General features: G+C 35.6%; 1 protein-coding gene across 4 annotated transcripts in view; it reads right to left on the bottom strand.

Moving 5' to 3' along the window:
• Positions 1-24,480, bottom strand: part of LOC148030003 (uncharacterized) — a 118,677-nt gene that overhangs the window by 23,557 nt on the left and 70,640 nt on the right. For 3 of the 4 annotated variants that reach the window (XM_087687189.1, XM_087687188.1, XM_087687191.1), the window contains exon 2: positions 12,610-12,685. In XM_087687189.1, coding sequence (XP_087543315.1) covers positions 12,610-12,685 — 76 coding nt within the window. Of the gene's footprint in view, positions 1-8,691; positions 9,012-12,609; positions 12,686-24,480 lie in introns of those variants that run through there. The other variant, XM_087687190.1, reaches the window with a different exon arrangement.

The raw sequence follows: 24,480 nt of genomic DNA, 5'->3' as shown, positions 1-24,480 counted from the left end.
ATATTGCTAGTATGTACGCTACTATTTTTGATGAGGTTAAAGACATGATTTCCAAAGACCAGCAATCGTATACAAAACAAGCCAATAAGAAAAGACAGGCCATGAATTTCAAAGTTGATGACTATGTTTGGTTGAGAATAGAAAAACGTAGATTACAAAGTATAGATAAACACCCAGTTGTGAAATTAGCACCTAGATTCTATGGACCATTTAAGATCATTCACAAAATCAATGACAATGCATTCAAGTTAGAATTACCGCCTCACTGAAAAATTCACATCACATTTCACATTAGTTTATTACGACCCTTTAGAGATCAATTACCTGTACATCCTGTTTATGAAAATCCACCTTTGTTAGATGAAGAGACTGAAATACTTGAACCTGAAGCTATCATAGATACTGATTTTATGACTACTAGAACTGGCCGTAGATATTCTAGATATTTGGTCAAGTTTAAAAACCATCGTGTTGAAGAGGCCCAATGGATGCACACTAGAGACTTAAATGCTTTCCCTACTCTGTTAGCTCCACATTAAGCTAATAGCAATTGAAGACAATTGCTATCCCATCCCGGGGTATGATGCGAGGAGGCATATTTCACGGCGGATTCTGTGCCATGGTGGATTCCGTGAGGTTTTACAGTGGATTCCGTAAACTTTGTTCACCGGGGCTCATACACAAAGTGGATTCTTTGTGTGAGAAGTTGATGGCGGAGACGCCTATCTTTTTCGGACGTTTCATTAATTTAGTGTGTACATGGGTGATTCCATAGCAGGTGATGCTGCAAAATACATATTAAATTAATAAACGTTTATGAGTTTAGAGTGCGTACTCGTGATAAATTAAGGTTAGGATTGATTTCTACCCAGTTGATTTATTTATGTAGCTGAAGATTGCTAGGTATTCACTTTTGTCGGTTTAATTGTATTATTTTACTAACAATTGTGAATGCTTCAGTTGATGTGTAGAGATAGCAGCAGTGGTGGAGGAAAGCATTGGAGAACAACGTGTATTCGAGTTATCACTTATATTTTGACGGGCGCATACCTTAGGCATGACGCCTATATTTTGTCGCGCCTATTTATTGAGGCGTTGGATATTTATTTATTATTTTGTATGCGCATGGACGCATGATTATGATATTTGTATTTGGACATTGTATTGGGTATGCCTGACTCTTTGGGCGCCCGCTCATTAGCTTTATTTCTATCTTGTGGTAAAGCAAACTCAAAAGCCAAAAGCGTGCTATTTTGTAATTTGGGCTATTATTTGAGCTTGAAGATGATTAATACATAAAATACATGCTTTGTGGAGTGCTCACACAATGCATGGGGAGAGATTGTACCCAATTGGTCTCTTGTTGATGTCGTGCATGCTTTCTACCTTGAGTTTTGTGCAAAAAGTAGAGTTCTTTTGTTCTTGGGGACCTTCGGTGTTCACTACGCAAGGATACAGTATCCGATCTGTGCACCAGATCTTCTGCAACAAAGAGATCATGTGTCTATTTTGCAATACAGTGAGCATTTCTAGAATGCCTTATTGCAACTTCGAATGCTTGAAGACATACCTGAGGCGATCCACAAGGGCAAGTTTATGTCTGGTTTTCTTGGTCACTTCTATGCGGAGGTGAACATGTTCAAGCCAACAACTATTGAGGATGCAATTTCTTTGGCCCATAATGCTGAAGACAAAATTCAAGGACAAGAGAAGCAACCACAACAATTCCCAATTAACAGTAACTTCGGTATAAAGCAATTCAATTCTAACTTTCAAAGATTCAATCAAAATCGCTTTATTCAATTTTCTTTCCGTAAATCTTAGACCACAAACCCCTATTTTACCATCGAACACAAATCCAAATCCTAAGCCATCTTTCCAACTAGATCCCAACATCTCTAAACTACCAGCTATTACTAATAATGTTTCCAAAGCCAAACCCATAGTCTACTACAAGTGCCACCAACCTCGACATCTAGCGGTGAATTGTCAATCCAAAAAGCCAATTGTTCATATCAACTACTTGGGAGTGACTGAAGATGCAGACTATGAAGAAATGCTTGATTTCACGAAAGACGATGAGGATATGGGTACTACTTCAGATACTTTACCAGGTATGCCGAATCCTCGTTCTTTATTAATGATGAAATGTCTTGTGCATGGTAAAGAAAAGATTGTTTTACAATTTTATTTCTACAAAATTGGTTAACAAATTAAATTTACATATTATTTCAACTCATTATCGCATTAAGGCTGCATTCTTAGGTACTAGTTACGATGGTACACAAGAAGTTCATGACTTGGAAATTAAGATTGGTGATTATGTTGAGTGTAAATATTTCTTAGTTGTACCTTTGGAATCTAGTGACATTATCTTAGGAATGCCTTGGCGTCATAAATATAATCCTGATATAGATTATTTTATGTATTCAATGAAGATTCATTCTAATGGGAAACAAATCACATTACATGGTACGTACACCTTAGATAAATTTCCATTGCTTAGTCACACACAGGCTAAACGTTGTCATATTGCTGCGCATTCGAGGTGTGAAAACCACCCAAAAGTTGTGTGTGGGATTTGATACTTTGTACATATTTAGTTGTTGTGTTTATACTTTTGTTCTACGTGGAAGAGGGTTTGGAGTAAGAGGAATTAATCAATAATGATCTGATTGACATGGGACTTTGGAACTTAGAGTTGAAGATGGCTTTATACAGAAAGTTCAGTAGATTCCTAATGATTTGAAAGCAGTTTACAGGAATGTTTTGGAGAGAGAACAAGGGATCAGTTGAATAGTGGTTCTGAGATATCAAGTGTGGAGGAACGCAAGTGTGTTGTGGGCTCAGAATGATGTGGGTGAAGCTTTCTATGTAGGATCTGCTTCATTGAAGAAGGCCATCCCAATAACTTTTTGTGGGTGACAGAAAGATCTGGTTTCCTTTTATAAATGGTTTACGTTTTGCAGCTACACTGTGGGTGGGTTGGGAAGGCTTTCACATGACCGTGAATGGAAAGCACATTACTTCCTTCGAGTATCGGCAGAACTTGAAACCATCATTGGTTGTAGATGTCAAGTTAAAAGGCAATGTCAAACCCATTTCAGTCATGGCCACTGGCCTGCCAACATCAGAGGATGTTAGACAAGTGGATTTTGAAGTTTATCAAAGCACCTCCTTTACCTCCCAAGAGGAGGAATGAACTCTTCATTGGTGTATTTTCTACTGGAAATAATATTGATCGTCGCATGGCAGTTCGGCGATCATGGATGCTATATGAAGCCGTTCGCTCTGATCGTGTTATTGTACGCTTCTTTGTTGGACATCATTCAAATAAAGGAGAAAACAAAGAGCTTTGGAGGGAGTGCTCAATTGGGAGAAGGCCGCGTTTCTAAAAAAAAAGGGAGCGTAGTGTATTGAGAGTGTGGAAGAAAAAGCAAAAAACGGGGGAAAAACCAGAGGGGGGATCTATTGGGAGAAAAAGGGAGATATCACCAATTATGCTTCTCTGGTTAATCATCAATAGGTGCAAAAAATTGCTGAAAGAGCTTAACTCCGAACTACTAAGGCGGAAGAGAAGGCAAGAGAATTGGAAAATTTGAAGGAGCAACTTCATGAATTTATTGAGGAAAGAGAGAGTTGGCTAGAAGAGATCAACCGGATGCTATCAAGACACAGAAGATAGAAGAACTTGAGGCTTTTGCTCTATCAAGAAAAAAAAGAGATATTCATGTTGAATGCTCGGCTTGCTGAAGCAGAAAGCATGACTCATGATGTAATTAGGGAGCTGAAGCTGAAGCGAAGGGGTGCAGAGTTGAAGGGAGTGATTCGAAGGGGAAGAAAAGAGGAGATTACTGTGGAAGGGAGAAATGAATTCAGCTGCCACAATTTCCTGAAATCTTAAGGCCTCCTACGAGTTTGCGCAGCGGAATCTTTCAGGTCACCTATCTGGACAGAAGCTTGCGAATTAGCAGAGGTGACAGAGGAGAGCTCAGGATCTTTCTTACTTTGCTGATTGATTTTCTCTGAAGGAGTATGAACGGAAGAAAAGGCAGGAAATGGAAACAAAAGCGGAAGCTCGAAGAAGTCTTGTGAAAGCCAGATTGATACCCGTCTTGTGAAAGCCACAATACTCGAGCACGGACAATTGGGATCCAGATCAGCAAGCAGCTTCAAGCTAGTTATTGTTGGTGATGAAAGGCTAAGTAGTGGAGGACTTGGACAGCAGTTCACTTCATCCAGTTCACAGAATCGAGTTCTGTTGCAATCAGCCTCTAAGATTGCACAAACAAGTGGAAGTCAAGATGCATGTTCTTTTGCAGCAAGTGGATTTATTGACACTAGATTATTCACCCCAGGAGGACAGTGGAGAACCCCTTCAGCAATGTCATTTCAACCTCTAGAATCTGGTCAATTTTTAGGACGCACAGAGATAATGCCAGATCAAAAGCAGAAGTATCTTCAACGTTTGCAGCAGCAGTCAGTTACAACTACTACAAAATCTTCAAGCCTCTCAAAATGCAGCATTTCAACATCAATAGTTTTATCTTCAGTTCTTTTGTTCTCAAACCCACATTTGGAGATCCTTATAGACAGTTGGCTTAAGCACATATGCTAGAGCATACACTGAATCCAGTTGTAAAACTCTATCAAAGCTTGGTACTCCACATTCCTATGAAACTTTCAACCTGCAACAGAGATCTCAGACTTTCAGATTCTGCATTATGATCTATAAACCTAGTGCCATTAAAACTGAATCAAATGTCTTTGAATCAGTTTAAAACAATATCAACATGCCAATGAAAATGCATGTTACACAAGTTTGATCTTATCACAATTCTATATGGTGAAGAATTACATATTTTGGAAGACCTGTGACAAAGTTTTAAGTGTGCAAGAGCTGTGTATATCTATGCAAAATTACACCAGATCTGGATGACTGCTACAGAAATTTTATCTATTCAAGAGAGTTGCTAATTATATGACATGAGTATTCACCAAGTTGTTTATTGGAGATGCTCCCATTCAGATGTAGCTGAATATATGTCACATATTATCTAAAATTGAGCTTTCAAATTGAATCTGATCTCGCTTGATTGATCTTCTATCCTGAAATTAGTCAAGGTCCTTTGTGGTCGCGACTTTGCTTTTGAAAACCCTTCGACAACGTGCAGTAAGAAAAGGTAGCAAATCATACTTAATATGGGTGAATGAAATTGAAGCTAAGGAAAATCTGATGCATCCTAGGCATTCACAATTCCTTTCACAATTTAAAGATTTTTTTGCTACTAACTTACCACCTGGCTTACCACCTACACGTCTTAAAGATCATAAAATAGACTTAATTTCATGTTCTCAACCACCATGTAAAGCACCTTATCGACATAATCAAATTGAGGAGAAAGGAATTCAAATCCAAGTTGAAGAACCCGAGGACTCATTAGGCCCAGTAGTTCTCATTTTGGTGCACTTGTTCTATTAGTTAAAAAGAAAAATAACACCTATAGGATGTGCATTGATTATCGTGCCCTAAACAAGATCATTGTCAAAAATAGATATCCAATCCCTAGGGTATACGATCTCATGGATAAGCCACAGGGGGCCACAATATTTAACAAAATAGATCTTAAATTTGGATACCATCAAGTACGATTGGATACACTTGATATTTTTAAAATTGCATTTAGAACACAATTTGGACATAATGAAATCTTTGTTATACCTTTTGGTTTAACTAATACACCAGCCACATTTAGTCGTATGATGAATCGCATATTTTTGAAGCATCAGCATTGTGTAATTTTTTTCTTTGATGACATATTGGCTTTCAATAAGAACGAGAATGAGCATTATGAACATTTATCCTTAGTTTTCAAATTATTGAAAGAGAATCAATTATACGCTAATCCTAAAAAGAGTGAATTATTCCAAACTCAAATTGAATTTCTTAGGGCATATTATTTCATCTGATGGTATTGAAGCTGATCCTAAAAGGATAGAAGCAATTTTGAATTGACCGATACCTGAAAATGTGCATGAACTATATTCTTTCTTAGGTCTTGCTAGCTTTTACAGAAAATTTGTGACAAATTTTTCATTGCTTGTATTGCCTTTGACAAAATTATTAAAGAAAGGTATTATATATCATTGGTCTAAAAATCAGCAAAAGTCTTTTGATTTACTGAAACACGCCTTAACATATGCCCCTGTATTGCAATTACTTGACTTTAATAGACCATTCTTCTTCTAGTCACTGACACTAGTGGATCTAGAATAGGAGTTGTCCTTATGAAAAATTCATATCCCATAGCCTACTCTAGTTGCAAACTTAAACCATTTGAACTCAAGTACTCTACCTATGATAAGGAATTACTAGTTGTAGTACAAGCTTTACATCAATGGAAACACTATTTAATGGGATCTGAATTCATGATCAAAACTGACCAACAAAGTATCAAACATCTCCTTAGTCAGCCACAAATTTCTGATTGTCATATTAAATGGGTTACTTTTATTCAAAAATTTTATCCACTTATCCAATATCAACCCGAAAAAGAGAATATTGTTGTCGATGCTTTGAGTAGAATACAAACTATCCATAATATCTCTGTAATATCTTTTGATTCCCTTAACCCTATGAAAGATACGTATGATCAAGACCCCAGTTTTCAAGTTGATTGGAATAAAATAGTTGCAAATAACTAGATTCGAATAGATTCATTGTCTTATTTTGATGGATTTATGTTTTATGAGAAAAGGTTGTGTATAACTGTTCCATTTCGATCATTTGTGTTGCACGAAATTCATTGTCCCCCATACCAAGGCCATAGAGATATTATTTTTACTTTACGTATATTGGTTGAAGATTTTTACTGGCCACAGATGAAATCTGATATTTCTAACTTTGTATCTAAATGTTTAATTTGTCAAAGAGTTAAGCGATACCATGGTAAGGAATATGGTTTATTAATGCCTTTACTAATTCCTGAACGACCATATGAACATATTTCAATGGATTTTATTATTGGTTTGCCTAACAACCAAGCTAATCATGACATGATTTGGACTATTGTAGATCGATTTAGCAAACAAGCATATTTCATTGCATGCAAGAAAACATTAACTGCATCTCAAGCTGCTCAATTGTTTTTGAAAACTGTTTTCATTAACCATTGTTTGCCAAAAGTTATTATTTCTGACCATGATTCTAGATTTTGCAATAATTTTTTGACTATTTTTTTGCTAATTTAGGTATAAAGATTGATTTCTCATTTGCATTTCATTCTGAAATAAATGGATAAACAAAAGCTACTAACAATATAATTTTAGATCTTTTGCGTGCATACACAATTTCAAAACCACAAACATGGGATATACACTTACATTTACTTCCGTTTGCATACAATAATACACCACATACAGCTACACAGAAAGCACCTTTTGAAATCATTTATGGATATAAATTTGCCTACACCTGTTACATCATTGTCAAACAAAGTTAAAGCTACTGATGATATTGCCAATATACATGCTACTATTTTTTGCTGAAGTCAAAGATATGATTACGAAAGCGAAGCAATCATACACTAAACAAGCTAACAAGAAAAGAAAAGCTATGAGTTTCAAAATTGATGATTATGTTTGGTTACGCATTGAAAAGAGACGATTATAAAGTGTTGAGAAACATCCTATTGTTAAGTTAGCCCCTAGATTTTATGGACCTTTCAAGATCATTCACAAAATCAATGACAATGCATTTAAATTAGAATTATCCCAACACTGAAAAATCCACAATACTTTTCATATCAGTTTGTTACGACCTTTTAGAGGCCAATTACATGTTCACCCTGTCTATGAAAACCCTCCTTTGTTAGAAGAAGAAATTGAAATCCTTGAACCTGAAACTATTCTATATACTAACTTTCTGACTACTAGAACTGGCCGTAGATATTCTAGATATTTGGTTAAGTTTAAAAATCATCCTGCTGAAGAGGCTCAATGGATGCATGTCCGTGATCTAAATGCTTACGCCTCACTACTCGCTCCACATTGAGCTAATAGCAATTGAGGACAATTGCTATCCCACCCTGAGGATATGATGCCAGGAGGCATATTCCACAGTGGATTTTGTGGGGTTTTGCGATAGATTCCATAAAACTATATTTATTTGTTGAGGCTCCTACACAAGGTGAATTCCTTGTGTGTGGATTCGACGGGGGTGCGTTTTCTTTTCGGGCGTCATGTTAGTTTCATGTGCATGTGGGTGACTCCACAGTGGGTGATTCCACAAAATACATATTTAAATTAATGGACGTTTATGAGTTTAGAGTGCACTCATATTAAATTAAGGTTAAGACGGAGTTCCAACCTATTTATTTATTTTGTAGCTAAAGACTGCTAGATATTCACTTTTGTAGGTTTATTTTTATTATTTTTCAACAATTGTGAATACTTCAATTGATGTGTAGAGTAGAAAGCGGTGGCATTGGAAAGCAGCAATAGCATGTATTCAAATTATGTAGAATAAATTATCATTTTTTATGGGCGCGCATCTTATTATTAAAGATAAGGCACTAATATCTATTTAGACGTGCTTATTTATTGAAGCACTCGATAAATATTTATTATTTTGTATGCGCATGGGTGCACGGTTTAAATATTTCACTATTGGACATTGTATTTGGGCACAACTCGACTCTTGGGCCACCCAACTGCTTTATTCTTTATTTGAAAAAAAGCAAATACAAAAGCTAAAGCATACTTATTGTAAAAGTGAGCTTATTTTTAGCTTTGATACGAATACAATTTTAAGTACATGCCTTGTGAAGCGCTCACACAAGGCATGGGGGGAGATTGTACCCAATTGGTCTTTTTGCTTCATGTCGTCCAAGTCTATTCTCTTGATTTTTGAGCTTAAAGTAGAGTTCTTTGTTCTTGGAGACCTTCCGATGCTTGTTACATATGCATCCAACATCCGATTTGCGCACCAGGTAAAGCCTCGAAGTGTAAATCTTAATTTTTAAAATAAAAAATCCAAAATTACTTGCTAGCATAAAGGAAAACCTTGTTATTATCGATCTGGTTGTTGTGTTTTCTTACCATCCAATAATAATCAAAGCAGGACCCAATTTCACAATATCGAGAAGTTACTTGAATGCACCTTTGATTGAACTATGAACACATTACAGTATGAAATAAGGTATACCTATTTCTTTGCATGCTCTATTGAAGATGAAAGATTCTAGGCATGACTCAAATGCGACTATTTTGCATGATGATGATAGATATCATGATTTTATATTTCAAAAAAATAGATTAGGAGGTTATAATTAAAAATTATTCCATTACACAAGGTTAAATCTACATTTCAAGGCATTAGATATAATGAAACAAGGAGAATTAAAGGTTTAGAAATTTCTATGGGCAAGTATAAAGGAAAAAGTGATTCCTTAGTTGCACCTCTTTCGATCATGAGAGATTATCCTTGATATGCTTTTTAGACATCAAATTAACTCTACCATTGATTATTATACTAGCACAATAACTTTTGAATTCTAAGGACAGACAATCTCTATGATTAGCTACCTTAAATTTGAAGTGTATTCAATAATCAATCACACATAAGCTACCCGAGCACTAAGAAAGCCATACAAGGTATACATGATTTTTATAATTGAAGTTAAAAAGTCTAAGTCTTGTCCATTGTCATCCCCATAGAAAACGTTTTTAGACTCATATAGACCTCATTTTATAGATAATTATCCACTTAAGTTACCATCATTACAAGGATAATCAAATTAAAAAATCAAACTTTTTCCATTGCACAAAACTCTATAGATACACAGTCCTTTCTATCAAAAAGAAATTCAAAGACAACTGATTGAATTGTTAGATAATAGTTTGATTAATCCTAGTGTTTCTCCTTTTGTTACACTTGTTTTGTTGATTGAAACAAAAAAACATATAGAAGATGTATTGATTATCGAGCCTTAAACAAAGTGACTCTTAAAAATCAATAGAGCTAATTTCTAGATGAATTGCTTAATAAACTTAAAGGAGCTAAAAATTTTGGCATGATAGATCTCAAACTAGAATATTATGAAATTTGCATGTATTTAAGACTACATTTAAGACGTGGTTTGGTCATTATGAATATATTATTATGCCTTTTAGTCGTACTAATAGAGGAGCTATGTTTACCTACATGATAAATAGAAATTTTCAAGATGATCAAGGTTTTGTAATTGTTTTCTTTAATTATATACTTGTTTTCAATAAATCAAAAGAGGAATAGAAGAAATTTCTTCACATTGTTTTTGTACTATTGCACAAAAATCCTTTGTATTTGAATCTTGATAAGAGTTCATTCTTCTAAAATCAAATTGAAAATTTGGGTCATATAGTTTTTACTAAAGTTATCATAGTTGATCGTTGAAAAAATGTAAACTATAAAATATTTACCTAATCCCAAGAGTTCGCATGAAGCTCGAACTTTTCTAGGATTAGCTAGATTTTACAAAAAAAATATTAGAAATGTTTCCCTGATTTCTTTGAATTTGACTATATTGTTGCGAGAAAATATTCTTTTTTCATAGGGACCCTAGTCAACAAAAATATTTTATTACTTTGAAATCCCATGCACCCATTCTCTAGTTGCTTGATTTCTCCCAACCTTTCTTTCTTGTTGCCACCACTAATGCTAGTGGTTCATATATAATCACTATTTTAATATAGAATGATCATACAATCACCTATAAAAGTCATAAATTAAATATCACAGATATGCCATGATCAAGTATATGGATGAGTTCTTGCTCATGCCATATGAATCCACACTCCATGCAAATGCAAAGTCATTTAGATATGTTGGACCGGGATCCGGGGGAGTGGTTGTGGCTAGCTTTAATAGTCGCCCAAAAGCTAGTTAGCTCCATTGCTAATAGAAGCTAGGTTGGTAGACACATCTTGATGTAAGTTGACATTGGATTGGGCCCATCACATAACCAAGGAAAAGCATAACATAGTGGATGCTTTCTCCAATATCTTTTAGCGATTCTTCTTGTTTCTTATGGCTTGTATAAGTTCATGGGTGCCTAGCAATCGGTATTTGTTTCTTATGGAAATCCAATGGTCAAGTCTATGTAGGCAATCTAGGAACCCTTTGGTCTTGAAGGTTAGACCCCTTCTATTAGGAACCTACCAATGCAGAGGGTCTATCATAGTTTCTCCTCATTTGTGGACCTTAGAATATTTGGCACTTGGAGTATAGATATATGACTTGAGAGATATATATTTGAGTGAATTCCAACAATCTACCATCTCGAGCCTATATGTTTGAGAATATGGTGACATGATGAAACTCAAGGAATATAATCTCATTCAATGGGTTGGCTAGGAGGTTGATCTTGTTTGCTCCATCAGGGTATGGAGAGACATTTACAAGGGTGTATATCTAGAGTTACTATAGTAGGAATTAGGATATTGAAATGGGGCGAATCCTAGAGGGCCGAAGATTGATATAAGGATCCCCTAGGACTCACTAGCCCCACCTCACTAAGAGCCTATGAAAGCTAGGACATGTGTGGGGCAATACAAATTTTAACTATATTGGATATTTGAGTGCAAGTGGCAGATAGAGTTAGAGGTCTAGAAGGGTAGCCATTTACTTTTAGATAGAGGGTAACAAAGTCTTGCCTTCCTCAACAACCCTTGGAGGAGGATTAGAATCATAGGCCTCCAAGGAAAGACATGACAATTCGATCAATACATAGCTTGGTCAAGCATCTAGCAGGGGCATCTTTGGATCCAACAAGATAGTCATTTAGATATGTTGGGCCGGGATCCGGGGGAGTGGTTGTGGCCAGCTTTAATAGTCGCCCAAAAGCTAGTTAGCTCCATTGCTAATAGAAGCTAGGTTGGTAGACACATCTCGATGTAAGTTGACATTGGATTGGGCCCATCACATAACTAAGGAAAAGCATAGCATAATGGATGCTTTCTCCAATATCTTTTAGCGATTCTTCTTGTTTCTTATGGCTTGTATAAGCTCATGGGTGCCTAGCAATCGGTATTTGGGTAGGACAACTGTAACAGGATGGAGTCGACAAGTTCTTCTCGCTTGGAGTGCCTGGAGACTCTGAACAAAAACGTATGGTTATGTACCACAATTAGAGGGCATCAATGTATAGCACCTCGGGGGAGCTTTAATCCAGTCACTCTGTGACAGTTGGAAGCAGCTATAGGAAGACTCTTGACACAGGCGAGAGCTTTGGGCGGCAGTTTGTTCACACTTGGAGTGGCCATGGCGTGTTCTTAACCTTACAGGATGGCCGCCACCCTTGGCCGTGCTATAATCCTCCTCGGCTATGCTATACTTCTCGTCCATGGCTGCTATCCTCTATCCTTCCCATACTGCCATGAGCGGCTTGTAAATACAGGTCTTTTAAGTGAAATTGCCTCTCTCTCTCTCTCTGTCTCTCTCTCTCTCTCTCTGCACATACACAGAAGTACGGGAGAATCTCATATCCTTCATCATTTAGATATTCGCCATTTTGTGGGCTTTTACTTATATCGTGAATGAAATACTAAGAGAGATGCAACATCAGTTACCTCTGGACCTTGAGCTTGTGCTGCATTTCTTGCAAAGCCGGTGTATTTCCGGTACCTGTCAAGGATCTTCCGTGCACTGCAACAGAAGAGATCCAACCTTAGAGACCTCCTAAGCTAGTTCGATGCAGACAGTGACATGCTGTTTCATAGACATCGTCGACCTTGTATCTTGTCATATCAATGCATGTACACAAAACTCACGTGTCTGCTTCGCTATCTCAGGCTAAATCGACATTAATCCCTTCACGATTGTGCACCAGAAAAAATCAAGACCGCGCTATCAAAGTCTCTTTCGAAAACGTTTATGAGCGACGTTGGGTCTCAACTTTGGGCTCCATATTTTTATAGCTTAGCTGTTTTTGTAAGATTTCATGGAATGCAAGACTTAAATGCTATTTTTTAGATGTTATGAACTCTTTCCTATCCAAATATTTGAGCCATATCAAAATAGCATCAATGTTTCAAAAGGACCTTTCAAATTCTAATTAGTTCAGTATCGAAATATGCTTAAAAATACACTCTATTTTATGATTACTTTAATATCTGAATATGATTATTTTACTATGTATGATTACTTCAACACTAAAATGTTCTACAACATTTTTGCAATCTGGTGGCTTGACAAATGAATGATAGACACAAGACAAGTAGAAAGTATTTGATTTAGCAATCTCATAGATATTTTATGTGATTGGATTTACTCATATCATATGTGACTATTGTTACATAGAATGACATGATTAGATTTGTTTATATCAAATGTGACTATTGTTATATAAAGCGATACCAAACATTAAGCATGTATACAAAGCACCAATGCATATTTTTGAAAGTACAAACATTCATAGCTCAATTGAATTACACACTAGCCATGATAACATACACCAAATTAATGCCAATGTCACAGAAACAAAAGAAGATGTGCACACAAAGAAAAGCTACAAGCACACTCATAGAGACAGAGAGAGAGAGAGAAGCTCTCAAAGCTAGACTTCACTACATATCAAGGAACACTCATAGGAGAAGAAAAAACCATTTTCTTCCACCTCAAAGGTATGCTATTTTTTTTCGCTTTCTACCATATTGTTTTTCTATTGTTTTTGTACTTCATGAAACATATATTGAGTTGTTGATATAGATACAAAGCTTTGCATGAGCTTTTTAGGCTTAATACGGGGTTACATATGTAGTTAAATTTTTTGAATCACAATGGACAATATAAGATTACACATGCAATTTAACATTAGATTATAGGTGTTATGACTACAATTTATATATGGTTTGAAATGTGTTACGATTATGATTCTTTATTTTGATTTATGATTTTTGCAAATGCCTTATCTCTAGTATCTAGGTCAAATCATTTTCCTCCTTGTGTTTTAATTTGCATGCTTATCTAAAGGTGAAAGAATAAGTGGGGCATCTCCATTGAACTATATATTTCATTTCTATATTAGGTTGCTCTCAAATATTTGGTGCTTGAGGCACAGAAAGGTTGATGCTTTGTGACTTAATAGTGGTTTGGAATTCAAAAATTCATGTTGTAATCAATCCATGCATGTCCTTGAGGTACTTGAATATTTTAAAGCTCTTTGTCTACACATTTCCCTACGAGTTTAAACGTGATGTGTTATTTGATAATGGGCTTCTAATTTCTTTTTTCTTTTTTTGGTTTGCTATGGGCTTGTGAATTTAGGATTTAGAGTCAGATTAGATTTTTTATCATTGCTACTTAGAGAAGAGACAAAAGAAGAAGGTGAAGAAGAACATTCAAAGGCATGCCTTATGTTTCCTTTGATGTTTAGTTGTATTTCTTGTACTCTGATTATTAATTGTTATTGCAATGGCTAAGTGTATGAGAATGTCATAACTATTGTTTTACATCGTTAGGTTATTTTTGGAACTCATATGAGGATGTATATATTGTATGTACATGACACTATATGTATTTGGATGGGGAGGGTTGGATATCTAACCTTATTAAAGCCATCATTAATACCTATTTCAGAGGCCATGATAATTTAGCTATCAAGAGGAGTTCGTTATTGTGATATGGTAATAGGTATTTGGGGAGAATCCTATACATTGGATTCAAGGTTGATACTTATTAGCCTAACTCTGAAACAAAAACTTGTCATATCCTCCTTATTTCATTAATCCCATTTTAGAGGCCCTGGTATTTGAGCTATCAAGACAAGTCTATTATTGTGATCTGGTAATATGCTAATTGGGAAAAATCCTATACATTGGATTCAAGATTGGTAGTTACTAGCCAAAGTATGAAATAAAATATTATCATATCCTCCTTATTTCATAGAGATTGATTTAGGTTCAAGGGGCTCATGTATGGTCAAGACTTTGAGAGAGCTTATGTATATGCATACACATTGACCTTTGCATGCATATTTTCCTAGTCTATGCATACACATATACTATGCATAGACTACACTAACATATGTATATGTGTAAGCATGTGTGTTTGTATACACACACACACACACACACACACACACACATATCATGTGTAGTCATATGTATATGTTCATGTGTCTACATAGTCTATATGTATGTGTGTGTACAATCTATATGTATAGGTAGCTTGTCTATGTATTATGTATATGTAAGTATATACATTAATAGAGTTATGGGTATGCATAGCATATGTATAGGTTATTATACATGGTATAAGTTTACATATGTGTATTCATAGCCAATTATGTGAATGTGTACACTATGACTTGTACATATATGCAATCTATCTATGTTAGCCTTGTGTGTACTCATGTTGTATCATGCCAATAATCTTGATATGTTATATTTCTATAGATGCATTTGATCATATTATTGCAAATGTTGATGTGAGTGGGGTTGTAATGAACCTTAGTAAAAAATCTTAATTAAAACCCTAAAAGAATTTTGTTTTAGTCATCCCGTCAACCAACACCAATGTTATTCTGAAGATCATCTTGCATCATCATCATATTTGTTGTGTACCAGTTTTGAAAGCAACACTAGGGATAAGATCATTTGACTGAGGCAAAAAGAACAAGGCAAGGCACACCCTTGTAGACCATACCTAATATGAAGTGAGACTAAAGGCTAGATAAAACCTCATGTGATAAGGCTTGGCCTATTGGTTATTTATTATTTGATGTGTGGCTAGTCCATGAGAGTGAGAGAGATCAAGAGAGGGAGAGGGAGAGAGATATATATATAGAGAAGAGAGAGAGATATCAAGGGAGATATTAAAAGAAAGAGAGAGAGAGAGGGGGGGTAAGATACCAAGAGAGACATAGGGAGGTGGAGTGAGAGAGAATAGAGATAAGAGTATACGGTAAGAGAGACTAATATTGATGAAATAACAATAGAAAAGCGAATAAATAATATTGAGAATCTAGACCACAATAACTAAGCATTCTAGGATCCTTGTGAGTACCTAAGATGCCAAGTTAATAGAAAAGAAATTATACTTAGGAGGAAATTTATATAGAATTACCCTCCCACGGTAATATCTAGTCCATGCTTTAGAATTTCCAAATTATGAATGTTTAGAATTGTGACGATGAAATCATTGATTCATTATATATCACAATTAAATTATTTTTTTGAATGAAAATATTTAAAGAAGTTATAATACTTATGAATCTGGATTGAGAAACTATGATAATTATCCTTTAAAAATCTGTTAGTAAGAAAACATTAACCTCTTGAGCTAGTAAAGGTTAGGAAATATAAACTCTTTTTGCTAGGAAACTATCTCAAAAGGTATTTGGATGAGCATTTTATTTTCGGGTGTGGAACCTTGATGAAGTTGATACAAAAAGATAACTTTGACCTTTCTAAAAAGAAAAACCTTCGATACTCAAAATAAAAGTATCTTCTTATTACTTAAATCGGTAATGAGATAGCTCAATGAAAAGTGTCATCAGGAAAATCCAAGACCCAAGATTAAGAATCATGACAAAAAGGTCAAGGGAAACCTATGCTTATAAGCTTATGGCTTACATAAATATTCATGCATAAGCATATTTTATCATATTACTTGCCATATTAAAAGAAATACTTTCAGTATTTATAGATGCTGCTAAGATTTAATTTATCTAAAATTGAATAATCATAGGATGTGCATACTAAACAAAATTTTAGCTAAATCGAGAATCTTTCAAGTCCCATTCTTCATTATTTACAATATTGGGACTCCAAAAAGACATATTTAAGTCTCCCAAAGCTACCATATGACAATCATTAGAAATCTTATGAAAAATGGAATCTATTGAGCTATTGAACAATGAATTTGGAGCAACTTTGTGAGAGTTATAGCAAAGAGAAAGTTTTAACCATGAGTCCTAAAATTGTGAAAATTTTCCATTGTCACTAATAACGTGTTACTAGACTTCCCCCAAGAGTAGATGCACTATCTCTTTAGATTGCTAGGTTACTACTTTAGATTGCTAGGATTGGCATTGGATATGAGAGGTCTGTTCATAGAGACTTGTTGAAAATGCTAGGAGGCATCAAGGAGCCACATGGCTCTTGTCGTAATTCCTTGGGCATGCTACGACAAGCTTACCCCCTAGGAGCCCAAGTGGCATCCAAGAAAGCCCTCATAATAGTTGAGGGTAGACCTGATGGATTTATTTTGGCCTTCAAGTGGAGTTTTGATATAGATTAGAATAATTATGTTTTTTTTTAAAAGATAATAAATTCAAACATATATTTTATTTTTGAAACTATTTACTTTCCTTTGTATTCGAGTGCTCAGTGTATGCCTAACTTTTGTGAATGAACATTATTTAACAGATTAACTAACAAAACTATTTTTATATGTCAAACTAAATTGTATTAGCATATTTGAAAACTAAAATACTCCTCCAAGGAAGAAGATGATTAGATCGCATCTTTCCTATGGCAACATGGACTTCGTTAGTTGAGAGGATTTTATGAAAACTCAAGTGCTAGATAAGAAGGGGATGAGGATAAGCTAAGAAGCCTAGAATGCTGACTATCCCAGTATGTTGTCTTAGAACCCAACTATTATTGTTTTTGGAGCTAGAGTTGAAACACACCTCAAACCCATAAGGATTAACTTGAAAACGGAAATCTAAGTTATATGCTATGGTCCTCTATCAACCATCTATCATTAGCTTGTAAGGTCACTACTTTGTTATCATCTCGCAAGTCAAAGCAAACCATTACCCAGTTGGTTCAAAGAGAGTGAGAAACCAGGGGAAATTATGTGCATGGACCCTTGGACCGACCGGGTAAAGTCTAATTTGGCCTCCTAAAAAGGCATTCATTTGGTTTTAATGATGACACACTAGGTCATTTCTAAGCTTACCTAATCTAACAATCCGGAGGAGTCCACCTTATAGAACATGTAGGATACTGCATGAGTTCAAAAGAAAGGGTGTTATATTTAGTAAAATTTATAGGATTATATTTACAAAAGGGATTTTGAATTAGAATTTGCAAAAAAACTGTAAGTTTAGTAAAGTAAAAGGGGCCATTTTAAAGCCTTATACTATGGAAAGAAAGGGTATTTATTCATATCCTTTGAATGCACGCTATATAGATGATTTCTTATAGGTAGACTCCCCTAGCTAACAGTTCAATTATAATGGAAGCCTCTAAGTATAAACAAGACCACTTTGTTGTTGTTGGCAAGGCCCATCAAGGATCTAACCACCAAGTTTCCTTAAGGATTTTATTTAGTTTGCTAATTAGTCCTAGCACACTTTAATTTAATATATAGAACTTGACTTCATTAATTAGCTCTTTTAAACATGTTCATTCACATAAATTAAGCATAGATAGAAATATAATTTCAAATAATTTTTGAAAATAGTTGCATATAATATATTTATGTGCACTCTCAAAGTGCAATATTGTGCCAGCATTTTGTCCCTTACAATGTACCCCATATCCAAAGTACATGGATACCCGTGTATACATACAATCTACCAATCCACCCCTATTTAGCATCAGGGTCTTCTAGGAAGATCATGATAGACCCATAGGGGTTAAAACACACTTTGACATGTAAGGAGTTTACAGCCAAAGCCCCCCTTGGCACTGCCCTTGTCACCTCCTAGCCTAACATTGTCCTATGGAGAGACCTTTAATTGTTAAGAAACCAAAACAATTTCCTTTAATATCTCAAAAGAGAAGATATAATCCACAACTTATTTCTCCTTAGAATGCAACCACATAACGCAACACATGACAGTCTCCCCTAGTGTTTAGGACGTGATACTTCTCAAACCCTCTTCATACTTTTCAAAGGTCATATGCTTTCCTCTAAATGATACATCACTTTAGCATACATTACATTTTGCAAGCATGAGCAAGGCATCTATCTTTACTCCTAGTGGTTATGTCCTCTAAGGAATAATCATGATTAGTTCATAATGAATAATTTATTTTTGTATTCTACAAATATTGTAACTCGTAATTTCCTCCTAAATGCACAATCACTTAAGGATATTCATGGATCTTGATTACATGAAGATGACACCTTCAGTGTTGCAAGTTATAACAATAGTGGACTAGTTATAAGCTAATCAATCAACTGCTCAATCATTTGACTTAGTAAAACTTTCTTTAAATCTACCCAAAGGTACTTGAATAGATGTTGGTATGGATGGGACTTGGTTCATATGTGCAACCTCTTGTCATGCTCCCTTTTCACCACTTCGGGGCCATCATAATAACAAGCAATATTCTTCTAACTCATTCTTTGATCTATGCCTTCTTGAACCCCTAGAGCACCTCCAAACCTACATGTCTTTGAAATAGATCTTGGGAAGGAAAACCAAATATGTAGATTCTTAGCAGAGCAGGGTAGTATCTAGGTCGCGAGGAATGAATAATCTAAGTGTTATCTCTCTTTCTATTATCCTCTCTTGTTACTATCTCTCTTCTGTCTAACTCTCTCTCTCATTCAATTATCCTTCATCTCATCTTACTATCTCTCTCTAATTTTCTCTCTTGTAATTATCCTCCCCTCTTATCTCTTTAACCTCCTCTCTCTCACTACCTCTCCCTTTAACTACTATCTCCTACTACCTTCTCTCTCTCTCTCTCTCTCTCTCTCTCTCTCTCTCTCTCTCTCTCTCTGTGGTTTGTGTTCAATAGTCCAATACTAAAATAATTGATGGTATAACACCTTAGTTGTAATAGGCTTTTGTATAGCCTTTGACTAACCCATCACCAAAAAGAGTGCTTTGCTAACCATGTACTAGCTTTGAGGAGACGAATGTGCTACAAGGTTACCACTTTTGACATCATGCTATGAGGTTTGTGGATGCTGTCAGGATGCTCGTGATGATGTAGACAATGAGCATGAGAATGATGATGTATATGATGATGATGGTTTTTTTTCCGCACATGATAGTAGTTCTTCACATTTTATTAATGATGTTATATCCTCTCTCCCTTGAAGGAATCAAGATATCCTCATCCCTAGAGAAACTAGGGCTATCACTTTTCCTATGGTGGTTTGATCCTATGATCCATGGGTTAGGATCTACCACGCTTTCATTCTGCTACTCTAGTACAAGCATTCAACTTCAAAGGGATATTATGAATCCAAAGATAGGTTTCTCGCAACATATTGGCTAAATTAATTAGAGAAGTAGGGTCCATTACAAGTATAAGACATATTGCATCTTTCTAGGCTTCTACCCATCTTGAAAGGGTATAATATGCTTTAAGTTTTTATCATTATCTTACTCCTAAAGTATACTGAATGATCAACTTGTATGGCTTTTCTTTGTTAGGATTCTTGATTCAAATCAAGGCAACTAGCTTGGATATGCCCTAGCTCATTGCAATGGAAACATCAATGAGTGAGGCATCTCCTCAAAATATGTCATCACTATTTGAAGTCGCCAAAGCTTTAGATCTAAAAAGAGCATCTTCAAGATCTTTGGGTCACAAGGATTCTAATTGAGTATCTAACGGAAAACTTAACCCTCAACAAAACTTGGCCACATGTTGAGTAATATCCATACCCAAAGCATACTTTTTGAGAGTTATGAATCAAGAGTAATATGCTTCTAGGATCAATTCTAGTTAGCAAAGCTTGAAGAACTCCTTCATCTTTAAGATAGGACGTTAGAGGATTTTTTGTCTATATTGTGAAAACATCTAACAAGTCATATATTAAATTCTTCCATGGTTTACATGCAGAATAGTAAAAGGTAAGATCTGCCACTTATTTCCTCATTGTAGTTATTTCACAATGCATGAAAAGATAGGTGGTGAGGATGCCAAGATTGTGATAAGGTAGAATATCCATGTCAAGTCACACAAGTCAAAAAGAGGAAGTTTGCATACATATGGCCTAAATTAATGAACTGACTTATTTTAACGCTTCACATACAAAAACTTTAGAGAGGGGAACATGAGAATTAAAAAAGAGAAAAAAGTGGAGAGAGAAAACAAGAACACTATATTAGAGAACTTGGGAATCTCCCAAGTCCCACTTTCAAATAAGGGGTAAAGATTTGGCCATGTGGCTACATCTTAACCCATGCTTCAAAGTGGGACTTGGAAAGACAACTTATATAGTAATTATGGTAAAGTCCACTTTCAAAAGTAAGGGGACAAGATTTAATCGTGCAGCCAAATCTTAACTAAATTAGGAATTCCCAAACTATATGAGAATTCCCAAATTCCCTAATATATAGTGTTCAAGGGCAACATGAAAAAAATGTGACTAAGTTTTGAAGCTCTTGGAGAGGCCACCATAGCTCATGAGAAAGTTGAAACAAGAGAGAAACACAATGGAAGTGGAGCCAATGACATCTTGGGAGTTTCTTTATGCTTACAATTAGTTGGATCTTGGATAGTGTCTACTACTATACTAATAATAACTACTAGGGTATTTGCTATCATAAACCATTCACAAGGTGATTCTAAGTCTTCCACGGTGTCTTGTTTATGTATATGATGCTCTACTACTACTAGATCATTTCTAAACTAAGAATCCATGGTATTTTAAAGGATTGGAGGAGCAAAGGCTTGCATTTTCATTCTTGTAATAATAGTAACTAGTAGGGTATCTACTGTAATAAAGGTTTCTTAGGGGGTTCTAGAGCCTTTAGAGGCATCTCCTTCATGCATATGGTGCTTTGGGGATGAAAGAACACTGTTAGAATAAGAGTACATAGTTTTATGAAGATTTGGGATAGCATTGGGACTATTTTTATTTTCTATAATTAAACTATTATAATAGAGCCAAAGCACTAATTCAGTCCCCATACAAATTTTTAGCAAGATCTAATGTATGGTGAAGCTTGAAAGTATGGCTCCGGATTGATAGGGACTACCATATATGATATTGTTTGAAAGTTTATGTATAGTTTCATAGCTAAAATAATTTAAGTAAGCCTATGTAATGTAGGGTTATGCTAGTGACAAGGTGCACTTTTTAGTCAAAATGTTAGAGCTTGGGTTATGTACTTGTACTTGAGCACATGTAGTGATTGTATTTGACAAACTCTATCATAAAAAGATTGAATCAAAGGATTTTCTAAGGGTTCCTATCTTGATGTTTTGTGTTTAAAATTGATTCTATTCCTCTCTTTTCTTATTCTTTTTATGCTTAAATATCTATATCCTTCTCGTCATGACCCTTTTGGTTAAGGCCTTTGATCGTATATGATCTAACATTGGTAAGCATGTTTTGAAGGCCATCGAAAGGTTGTAGAATGGGAGGCCATGCATATTGCTAAGAAATAGACAAATGATGTATGCTCCAGGAAGAGATGTCTTAAATCCCATACGTGTAGTGAGGAGAGTGGAACAACCCAACTTATATAAAGCATTGTACTTGACTATCACTTTCATAATGATGAATACAATATCATGATGCTTTCCTCCTTCAGTTAGTGTCAGTGTCAGTCCAATACACAAGATTGTCTTTATAAGTCCAAGCTTCCATCTTGGAACCTTACTCACTTGTGTAACAATTGTCTACTCATTGTCCATGTCAACATGAATTTAGTCTTCATCTTCTGACCTCCATAGCTTCTTCCATGTATGTCATTACTGTGGCAAGATTGCCTATATAGCCAATGAATGTTTCCACCACAAGAAAAGAGAACGACAGATGCATAATGATTACTACCAAGCCACTTCATGAATGAACAAGAAGAAGATGATAATGATGATTCTTCCGCTACCATCAACAACTCCGACAGATTGTTTTAAAGAATTTTCATTGTATCTTTCATATGTTTTTTCCATAGCGGATCTCTATTTTTTCCTTAGTGTATTTTCTTGGTAAAAACCCTTGCCAAAGATGTAAAGTTTCAAGCTTTAACTTGACTAGGTTGCTTATGAGCTAGTCTCCCAGGCTATGCCATCATGTAAGGGGGCAAAAGCTAGCAAGTGTAGGGATTCATCATTTAAGGGGGGATGTTGAGAAATAGACAAACGATATATGCTCCAAGAAGAGATGTCCCAAGTCCCATATGCATAGTGAAAGGATAGTGGAACAACCCAACTTTTATAAACCATTGTACTTGACTATCACTTTCATAATGATGAATACAATATCATGATGCTTTCCTCTTTCGGTTAGTGTCAGTGTAAGTCCAATACACAAGATTGTCTTTATAAGTCCAAGCTTTCCATTGGGGTTCACTCATAGTAAAGAAGACATGTCACCTGCATGCAAGGACTTAAAAAAAAAACCCTATTTATGAAGCTTGTAAAACTCATACATCCCCCTATTTAAGGTTATCAGATATATGCATGTATGACTTTTTATGTATTCCCTTTCTTAAATGTAAGTCTTCATAGAACATATACTAATTTTCTTTTAAAAGTTGGAATTATCCTAAGCAATTAAAAATATCAAAATGGTCATATCACAAAGTGATTTATGTAGTGGCACTTAGATATCATCGAAGTATGTGTTGCAATGTTTTTTAGTGCATGTGTCCCCTTACCTAATGAGCAGAGTGATTAGGGGAATTGAACCCCTTTATACTTAAAGTGACTACACCAAGTAGACACCAAGCTCTCTTTGGAAGAAGGGGAGTTGAATCTCTCTATTAAAACCATGGGAGAGTGCCAACTCTCCCCCTCCCACACTATGATTAATTCACTAACCCTAATATGTGAGGGTTTAGGGTTTTAACCTTACTTGTCAAGGTCTCTTGTATGCCATGGAGAAACCAATCTATGGAGAGAGGTGATCAAATGCATCCCCCCATTGTTTTTCCCTCTATCCCTTCCTTAAATTTAAGTTCAATATAGGAAATTAGAGGGGTCTACCTCTCATAGATTTTATACCTTGGTTTTGTCAAGAGGTAGGGTGAGAACTGTGATGTGTTTTGTTGCCTATTTTTTGTATTAGCTTGATGCTCTTTATGGTTGTGTTTATTTGCAGATCTATTCGTGGGATTTGACGGGCTGAGTCGCGCTATCCCGTGGTTGCCAATGACAGATGATTTTTTATGCCAAGAAGTGCCTAAAAATAGCAAAAAAAAAAGAATTTTAGGGGAAAAATAGACTTCGTCGAAGACAGCGATTGCAATCAGTACGATTTTAAGCGGCAATGCCCGAAAGTGCTTAAAAGACCCACTAGACGACAATTTGAGAATTTTCATAATTTTTTGGTGTGTCAGATGAGACACTGGTAGATGCTCGACAGTGGAGGACTTCAAGACAGATGCCCATCATTTTTTGGACTGCAAATCGAGTACCGGATGAAGAAACGGGAGTGCCTAGGAGACCAAGACCCAAAAGGGCAAGTGGGAAAGAACTTAAGAGAGCCCAAAATATGTGCCTTTTGGGGGCTCCCTTTAAAAGCCCCTAAAAAAATGAAAATCATGGGGGGAGGGAGGTGCGTCAGTTTTT

Source organism: Lygodium microphyllum, chromosome 10, assembly GCF_053477565.2.
Source record: "Lygodium microphyllum isolate KBCC chromosome 10, Lygodium_microphyllum_v1.1.10, whole genome shotgun sequence".
Taxonomy (NCBI): domain Eukaryota; kingdom Viridiplantae; phylum Streptophyta; class Polypodiopsida; order Schizaeales; family Lygodiaceae; genus Lygodium; species Lygodium microphyllum.
This window is presented reverse-complemented; position numbering and strand designations above follow the sequence as displayed.